At 29.7% G+C, this 10,101-nt stretch overlaps 1 protein-coding gene across 1 annotated transcript; it reads left to right on the top strand.

Annotated features, from left to right (window-relative positions):
- The first annotated feature begins 599 nt into the window (after positions 1 to 599).
- LOC111710296 (kelch-like protein 12) lies at positions 600 to 4,789 on the top strand. The gene is made up of 10 exons (XM_023484351.1): positions 600 to 654; positions 777 to 835; positions 990 to 1,038; positions 1,457 to 1,525; positions 1,808 to 1,858; positions 2,727 to 2,736; positions 2,956 to 3,081; positions 3,278 to 3,376; positions 3,707 to 3,820; positions 4,394 to 4,789. The coding sequence occupies exons 2-10, from the start codon at positions 779 to 781 to the stop codon at positions 4,695 to 4,697; spliced, it is 879 nt and encodes a 292-aa protein (XP_023340119.1). The 5' UTR covers positions 600 to 654; positions 777 to 778; the 3' UTR covers positions 4,698 to 4,789.
- The last annotated feature ends 5,312 nt before the right edge of the window (positions 4,790 to 10,101 follow it).

Genomic DNA, 10,101 nt, shown 5'->3' on the forward strand with positions numbered 1-10,101 from the left:
CGCACTTAAGAACATTCCCCTGGTTCCAAATCAAATTAGGGGTTCATGAGTTATGACCGGATAAACAAATAGACAAACAGAGCAAAGATTACAACTTTATATTAATTGAAAGATAGAACGGAACAGGAGGAGTAGGGGAGAGGGGCGGGGGTTGAATATTGAGGAGACAGGAAGAGAGGGAGGGCGGAGGTTGTAAAGTTTAATAAGAGATGAATAATGAATATGCACGATAATTTTTTAATTTTTAAAAATGTTGTAGATTTCTTTGTAAATGCATAAAATAATATCAAAATGTAAAAGTTTATGATAAAATGAATTTATATAGGTCTTTATGCCATAAAAAGCAATTTACATTTTTAAAAATGTTAACTATTTATTTGGGGTCTCCGATGAAAACTTTGGGGTCTCCGGTATGGTAGCGGTTGGGGTCTCCGGTAGCACTCCGATGATGCTGCTTTCTTCCTACACTCGTACTTTGTACACTTTTTAAATAATGATATTTTTTGTGTTTCTGGGACTCTGAGTTTAAAGTCCATGTTTGCTTACAAGCATTATCTCAGGTTTAAACAGTATAAAAGAATGAATAAGTTTATGAATTTATTAGTGCATTATAAAGTTCAAACTTTACTGCTAAACTCAGAAAAAAAACATAAGGTAAAATATTCATTCCTATATAAATTCAATTTTAATAGTTTTCAATGCAAATTATAAATTCGTTTAAGCAATTAAGAAAACATTTATAAATCATTTTACCAAACAACATTTGCTTTTTTCAGGTATGATTCTTTCGATTGTATCTATTCTTTTTGCTGTATATCTGGCCTCCTGTAGCAAGGTAAGTTTTTATATCAATTCAAACCCTCCTGCAATCCTATAGGCAAAACAATATGCTTAATTTAATGAAAATGTGAAAAAGATTTTACTCAATATCGCTTTCGTTTAATTTTCATATTTGTAATAGTAAGCTAGGTTTTATTTTTATTATGTAGGGATCTGTTTCTGCAGAAACAACTGCTGTACTTCTAGGAGGTTCCAGTGGTAAGTTTTTTTTAATTTATTCTTATTCAATAAAAAAAATTATACACTTCTGTAGAACACAAAATATCTATTCATTTAATGCTATTTTAAACATTATCATTTAACATTGTTTTATTTTCAAATATATAAATTAGAGTATTATGTTAGAATCAAAATTGTTTAACAAATATTATGATTAATATAAAGAAACTCACCATAGACTTATTTTTAGCGAAAACCTTCAACTTTTAAATTAAAAAATCTAATTCTAATTTTAATTTTAAATTTAAATTACGTTTTTACATTAACTAGAATATATGATAAAATAAAATTACAATATGTAAGTTTTTATGTTTTCAAATAATGTTTTTTAAATATTTACTTCAATATTTCAGCCAGACAAAAACATTAATAAATCAAATTAAGATCATATTTTAAGGTGGTGGGAGAACTGAATCATATCCCTGTGATGTGGCAATAGGAGATATTGGTCCTCTACAAGGACTACGTACATATACTTTTGTTAAGAATATATCTTGAGCTAAGAATTAAAAAAGTTAAAAGCAATCATAAATAATATAATGTAGTTTAAAACGAGAAAATCAAATCACAGAATTGCAGATTCATTTATCTTACAGAATGGAATTCCTATGATTAATGCAACAAAATATAATTGATTGTCTAACTATATGATCATAAGAAAATAAATGTATCTATTTTGTATATATATAATATATTGGTTTTAATAAAGGATTATTTTTAATTAGTTAATTATATTAATATTTTTTAGAAGCTGCAGTTCTGAATGGACAGATTGTTTACTGCGGGGGATATGTTGGTGGTATGCAACTTAGGAGTTGATACCTATATATTACTTTATGATTATTTAGCGCTAAACCCATATTCAAAGTTTCCCTATTAAAACAGATGATTAGGATGATAATTTAGACATTTTATATTGGAAATTCTTTAACATTTAGGTTTTATATTTTAGAAATAATCACTGTAAAAAAAGTAACTGAACACCTTCTAATTCTTTTATCCAATACCTTTGAAACCTAATGTTGTTAATCTTAGACATTTTTATTATACTATTACTACTATTAGATGAAATTGTTGTAAGTTTAAAATACCAATGGTTTACACCATCAGATTAAAAAATATAGGGATTAGAAACTTTAAGTTTGTGGCGAGTAATCTAGTTCTTTTGATAAAGAATAAATAGACATAAGAGCAGGAACTTTGTTTTTTACTGATACCTTTGCCACAATTTTAAAATCCTTATAACTTTGCCACATAATGGTGTAAACTTTTGATAGTTTAAACTTAGACAAATTGATGTACACAAATTCATAGTTTGAAAGATTCGAAATCAGAGCTTGAAGCAAAGAATCAATTCATTTTATTTAAATTCAATTATTATTTGTTGATGCAATAAACCTTTCTTTGTGTTTTTTACACTTAAGGAACTAAAGATTGGAGCATTTTAACTTTTTAGTATTCTGCTAGTTTTTTTTAAAGATCTAGAGCTACTTGCTATCAGTCAGTATTGTTTACATTTTATTTAAAATTACAAGTAGATTTTTTTTAATTGTATAAGTACATTTAGTACTAAACATAATAGTTATGGAGGTAGAGGGGGATTCAAACACATTGTAATGTAAATAAACTGTGTCAAACTCCTAAATGTTGCATACCTATACCTATAGAATACCGCAGGTAGAATATGGGGAACTAGTGAAAACTAATAAATCAAACAATAATAAAATATAGAATATAAATTATATGTATTAAGAAAGAATTGTTCAAAGTATTGTAACTACTGAGGATCGTCATGATGGCGTAAAACATTATGTTTAGTATAATTCTTTTTTAATAAAAAATTAAGAAAGATAAAAATTCACAAAATACAAGTTGAAATTGAATATTATTGTTTAGAAACTGTTTCAAGAATGAGGGAATGGACTGGCAAGAGATTGAAAGTATGAATGTGGCTAGATCATACTTTACCCTGACTACACTAGGAGACAAGATACTTGCTGCAGGAGGATATGATTCACAGGAGTATGTTCTTTGTTTATTCATATTTGTTTTATAAACCTTTTTGTTCTTTATTGATCATCTAGCTTTCTTTCCTATTAAAAAAATGGATGTTTCTAAATTAAAATATTGAATTATTATATTAACATTCTCACAAACTGGAATACTTGAGTCAAACCCCTTCATCTATTTCAGTTAAAATTATTTATTTGTTTACTAGGAGAACTGCTACTGTGGAGGTGTTTGACGGAACCTCCTGGAAGCTTCAACCCTATGAATTGACAACTGCAAGATATCAACACTGTGCTGTTCCTATCAGGTATACACTTTATTTTTACATATCATGTATATGTATAATTTATCAATAATGATGAAATAAGATTAATTCTTATACAGAATATATGCCCTTTTCAAATATTTTCCACCATGTGTTCAAATTAAATCTAGTAAGATGTGTCAACTTATATTTTTATTACAAACATTGTTAAACTTTGCTAAATTCCCTTTTTAAAAGAAAAAAAATGTAAATGTTTAAAGATATCTAACATCAAAAGTTGGCAACGGAACAGAATCATAGATAATATCATCAAAAATAAAACTGTCAGCATCTTTTAATTCTTTTTATATGTCTTAACATTTTATATTCTAGTGAGAGTCAAGTCATGATGCTTGGAGGATATGAAGGTGCCTGGTTATCTCTTGTAGAAGTCTACAGTATTGAAGAGGGATTCATTGCAGAGCTTCCATCAATGCCAACTGCAAGGTAGTTTTGCCAAAATATATCTGAAGACTGAAACATTTAGATATTTTCTATATTATATTTTTCATGATTTTTTTCTGATATTTGTAGTGTCATTCTTAAATTGATGAATATACTTTTTACAAATACTTTCAATTAATGTACAATAATTTACAAAATTAATATAATGAATTTTAATATTCAAATCTAATATTATCAACGATTCATAATCTTAATGATAAATAATCATTTCATACTCTTTGTCTGTTGCTTTCTAAATAAAAAAAAACATTTTATTGCTATTAAAGGAATTGATTTTCTGCCACAAACTCTTAATTTCTAGTTCAAATATCTTTGCAACCCAATGTCATAGACCTTTAAAATTTAAAATAATGAATTATGTAAGATAAAATTTTTTAATTTTGAGAATCAATTGTTTGAACAAATGGGATTAGAAAAATTGGGTCTGTGGCTTAGACTCAGTTCCTTTGTGATAAATTGCATTTATAAAAAATCATATATATATTTACATAACATTTAACTAAGCTTTCTAAATTATATTTATGTAAATATTGTGTTTAATATTTGCTCGTTTAGGTCTGGACTAGGATGCAGCATGTTTAAGGGAGAAATATGGACAGGTGGAGGAGCCCATGATGGATATCTAGATGTTGTAGAAGTATTTAATTCTCTTACAAACACCTGGAGGAGTGGCCCTAAGCTGACCAGGGGGAGATACTACCTTACAATGGAGGTGCTGGACAACAACTTGGTAGTCTTTGGAGGAGGATTTGGTACAGACACATACAGCCTGGAGTTCCTGGATGGTGAAGCGTGGAGGGAGGAACCTCTTCAATATGGACATTATAATCATGCCTCTGTATCGATTCCTTGTAATTGATACAGATGTAGGTTCATTCTATTGTAACTTAGATTAATAATTTGATTCAAAATGATTTCTTTTCTAAAAATAAATTGGAATTAATGCAGCAAGTTCTTGTTGGTTGTTCTAAATAAAACGAAATAAAAGAAAAGGAATAGAGTACAGAAGTTTCAAGTTTCAAATGTCACACTTTGAAACCTAAAAAATATAAATATGCATGCAACAAAAAAAGTTCATATCATTAAATTATCTATGGTTTGATGAAAAATCTATCAAAAAACTATCTATTTGATTCTGGTGTCGAAGAATAGAAAAAGAAGAATGAAATTTATAACATAAGAATATTTGAAAAAAGTGTCACTTTATCAGACTTAATGTCGATTAAAAGTTACCAAAGAATTTTTTTATTTAAAAACTGATTTTGGGTTTTATAAGGAATGTTTAATGACAGTAATAAAAACTTACACTTGACTAATATAATGAAAGATTAAATAAATTTTAAGAAATTCATGTTAGAAAATTGTTAATAATAAGTTCTAATATTATAATTCCTATATCTTTGAAACCTTATGACTATGTTGAAATATCAAAGACTTACATCATCAGGTTGCAAAGAAATGGGGATTTGAGAATAAGAATTTTCGGGAAGTGTTCAATTTCTTCTTAGATGGTTTCAAAATTAATGTTTACATAAACCAACCTGTATATATATCACGCAGTTTTATTACAGTCAGACGTATTAGCTCTTGGTAGAGAGAATAGAGTTTGAGAGAGTTGTACCAGGATTATTACATACTTGAGAATACAGAGAGAATTGTATCTGGATTGATACATACTGGAGAATAGAGAGAGAGTTGTATCTGGATTGATACATACTTTAGAATAAAGAGAGAACTAACTGTATCTGGATTGATATATACTTGATAATAAAGAGAGTTGTATCAGGATTGATACTACATTGAGAATACAGAGAGAGTTGTATCATGATTGATACATACTTGATAATACAGAGAGAGTTGTATCAGGAATAATACATACTTGAGAATAAAGAGAGTTGTATCAGGATTGATACATACTTGAGAATATAGAGAGTTGTATCTGGATTGATAAATACCTGAGAATAAAGAGGGTTGTATCTGGATTGATACATACTTGAGAATATAGAGGGTTGTATCAGGATTGATACATACTGGAGAATATAGAGGGTTGTATCTGGATTGATAAATACTTGAGAATATAGAGGGCTGTATCTGGATTGATACATACTTGAGAATATAGAGAGTTGTATCTGGATTGATACATACTTGAGAATATAGAGAGTTGTATCTGGATTAATACATACTTGAGAATATAGAGGATTGTATCTGGATTGATACATACTTCAGAATAATGAGAGTTGTATCAGGATTGATACAAACTTGAGAATATAGAGGGTTGTATCTGGATTGATAAATACCTGAGAATATAGAGGGTTGTATCTGGATTGATACATACTTGAGAATATAGAGAGTTGTATCAGGATTGATACATACTGGAGAATATAGAGGGTTGTATCTGGATTGATAAATACTTGAGAATATAGAGGGTTGTATCTGGATTGATGCATACTTGAGAATATAGAGAGTTGTATCTGGATTGATACATACTGGAGAATATAGATGGTTGTATCTGGATTGATACATACTTGAGAATATAGAGGGTTGTATCTGGATTGATACATACTTGAGAATATAGCGAGTTGTATCTGGATTAATACATACTTGAGAATATAGAGGGTTGTATCTGGATAGATACATGCTTGAGAATATAGAGGGTAGTATCTGGATTGATACATACTGGAGAATAAAGAGGGTTTTATCTGGATCGATTCATACTTGAGAATATAGAGAATTTTATCAGGATTGATACATACTTGAGAATACAGAGAGAGTTGTATATGTATCGATACATACTTGAGAGTACAGAGAGAGTTGTATCTGGGTTAGAATACAGAGGGAGTTGTATCTGGGTTGATACATATTGGAGAATACTAAGAAAGTTGTATATGGATTGATACATACTTGAGAGTACAGAGAGAGTTTTATCTGGTTTAGAATACAGAGAGAGTTGTATCTGGGTTAATACATAATGGAGAATACAGAGAGAGTTGTATCTGGGTTGTTACATATTTGAGATTAGGGATGGTTGTATCTGGGTTAATATATACTTGATATATTTCACAAATAGCTTTAACTAAAACTATTAGTAATTGTTGAAATTTTTTTTTGGCAAAATTAAATGGTTTAAAATTTAAAATTTGTTTTATTTGTAGCAAAACATAAACAATTAATACATTAACATAATATGGTTGCATTTATTGTACAAAATAAGAAACATTACCAAAATAAAGTATGCATTTTATTTCGGGACAATAGTAGAAATTTACTGAGCACAGACTCTTTGTAAAAGTTAAAGTGACCGGCTATGTAAGGTAGTTGTATTGAGTATGCAGTTTTAAACGTCGAATTTGCGCTCAAACTCAGGATCTACAGACCTTTAAAAAGTTTCAAATGTCTCAATTGAAACCTAAAGAAGTTTTCAACAACACTGCATACTCAGTTCAACTACCTTACATAGCCGGTCACTCCCTTTAACATGAAGAACATATTTCACTAAAAATAATCATTAAAAACTACTGTCATCAGCACAGTGAACCTCAAGACGAGTGCAAAAGGTAAAAATAGAGAAGATGCTCAATGGTAATTACAATCACTTAAGGGAACACCATTATTCAGCTTAATTTTGGATATCTGTACCAAGAAGAGCCAATACAGTTTGACTTTGAAAGTATTGAAATTTTATTCTCTGGAAAAGTGTTCTTCATCAAAATTACAGATAATTCTTTAAATAGACACATTACCCGATTCATATCATGAACTTTAATCAGATTTCTTAATCTTTATAAGATCATTGGGGTTCTTGAAATCCCCGGCCAGGTGATCCCTCATCTCCATGGGAAACCTCTCGTTTATAATTTATCAGATTCAAAGACGAAATTACCGAAATAACACCACCCTGTCTTGCCCCTTTTAATTTCTGGTGATTTCTTCCAAATTATGCCAATGTCGTGGCGTCAGGATATTTCCCGTCGTTGAGATAAGATACATATGCGCTAAACATAGAGGATGAAGAGAAGGAAGAGGTTGAAGAGGATGAAAAGAATGAAGAGGATGAAGAGGATGAAAAGGATGAGAGGATGAAGAGGATGAAGAGGATGAAGAGGATGAAGAGGATGAAGAGGATGAAGAGGATGAAGAGGATGAAGAGGATGAAGAGGATGAAGAGGATGAAACTAAACAATATCTGTGTCCGGAAGCTTGAAGTATGAAATCTCTAGTTTACGCGGGTTAACTGTTGAACCACGAGGAATCAGGGTAAGGCGCGTCAGTTTGTATTTGACCATCAGAGCTCACACATGTGTGCGCGCGCGCTTGTCTCTGATCAGTGTGTAGGGAATGGAGAAACGTGATTAGATTTTGTAGTTATAATGTATCTAAATTAAATACAATAAGACTTAAAAAATATATTTAGGGCGCATAATTTATTCAATTAAAAAAAAAATTCGTAGATTTTTACTGTCTGCTCTGTTTATGAAATGTCCTTTATTTGAAGTTTTCTGTCTATAAAATATTCTATCTATGAAATTTTCTGTCTATAGAATATTCTGTCTATTAAAGTTTCTGTCTATAAAATATTCTGTCAATGAAATATTCTGTCTATGAAATATTCTTTAAATGAAAGGTGCCATGACAAACTCCTGAGAGACAAACTCTTGACAAGACAAACTCATGAAAATACAAACTCCTGAAAGACAAACTCCTGAAATTATGAAATTTTTCTCTGTATAAATATGATAAAATTCATAAACTTTAGGAGAAAAAATCCGCAAATATCCTAGAAAAAATTTTCAATCTTTAGTAATTTGAATATGCTTCGAGCAGCAAAGTATTACAATGCTAAGAATAACCAGCAAATTTATTATTATTTATTTTTTATTATTTAGGATTAGGTTAGGTTAAGACACTTTCTGGGCCGAGCGGTGCGGCGAGGACAGGCTAGGGGGCCGAGCGCTGCAGCCATGGGTTAGGTTAGTTAAGACACTTTCTGAGCCGAGCGCTGCGGCTAGGACAGGTTAGGGGGCCGAGCGCTGCGGCCACATGGTCAATTATATCCATGTCTAACATATAAGATCCATGTACAAAATTGAAAGAGAAATATTCTGTCTATGAAATATTCTGTCTATGAAATATTCTGTCAATAAAATATTCTGTCTATGAAATATTCTGTCATTGAAATATTCTTTCTATGAAATAATCTGTCAATGAAATATTATGTCTATGAAATATTCTGTCTATGAAATATTCTGTCTATGAAATATCCTGTCAATGAAATATTCTATCTAATAAATATTCTGTCTTTGAAATATTCTAACTAAGAAATATTCTATCTAAGAAATATTCTGTCTATGAAATATCCTGTCAATGAAATATTCTGTCTATGAAATATTCTGTCTATGAAATATTCTGTCTATGAAATATTTTGTCTATGAAATATGCTTTTATGTAATATTTGTGTATGAAAGATTTACTCGCAACTTTTTTAAGTTAAACATATTACAGTGCATCCCAGATCTATATGAATACATAGACTGTCATAAGTTTTTTGATAATTTTAAAGAACCTTCTTTTATCATTAATTCAAGGTAAACAATATGAATGCAATTGATATGTTAATGTTAAACTCATTTTCCGCGGCATTTGATCTTATACATGCAATATGACATTATAAAACCCTTGCTATTACTTCACATATCTGGGATTCACTGTATCCAGACTGCCCAAATTAACTTTTGAAGTCATTTTCCACAATAAATTCATGTCTGGATCGTTATGAAATTGAAAAAAAAAATGAAAAAAAGTGTTCTTGAGATTCCTATCTCCGTCTTTTATATTTGTATAGTTGCGGCAAAAAACATAAACATAAATAAATTAAAAAAGATGCAAAAGAGAAAATGTTTAAGTATGCTCAATTAATCACGTTTTTAAACCTAACCAAATATTTTGGTTTGCAAATTTGTGTTGCGTGTTTTGTTCAAATATAATCGGTATTTTACATAAAATTAGCTTCATACATATACGCTATTTACGAGAAATGTTTACGCATATTAAGCGTGTATATTTTAATTGTTTACATTAAAGAAAATTAAATTACTGAAAAGCTGGAAGATTGGTTGTAAACATGTTTATGTACAGAATACCAAGGTTGTTTTTTCTGTATAATGGGACAGGTCGCAATTTTCATTCAAGGGTTATGTATTTTGTATAAAAATAATAAATAGACCGAGAGTTTTGAATATTCTGGCGTTTAGGAATTCCTGAACACT

Source organism: Eurytemora carolleeae, unplaced genomic scaffold, assembly GCF_000591075.1.
Source record: "Eurytemora carolleeae unplaced genomic scaffold, Eaff_2.0 scaffold936, whole genome shotgun sequence".
NCBI lineage: Eukaryota > Metazoa > Arthropoda > Copepoda > Calanoida > Temoridae > Eurytemora > Eurytemora carolleeae.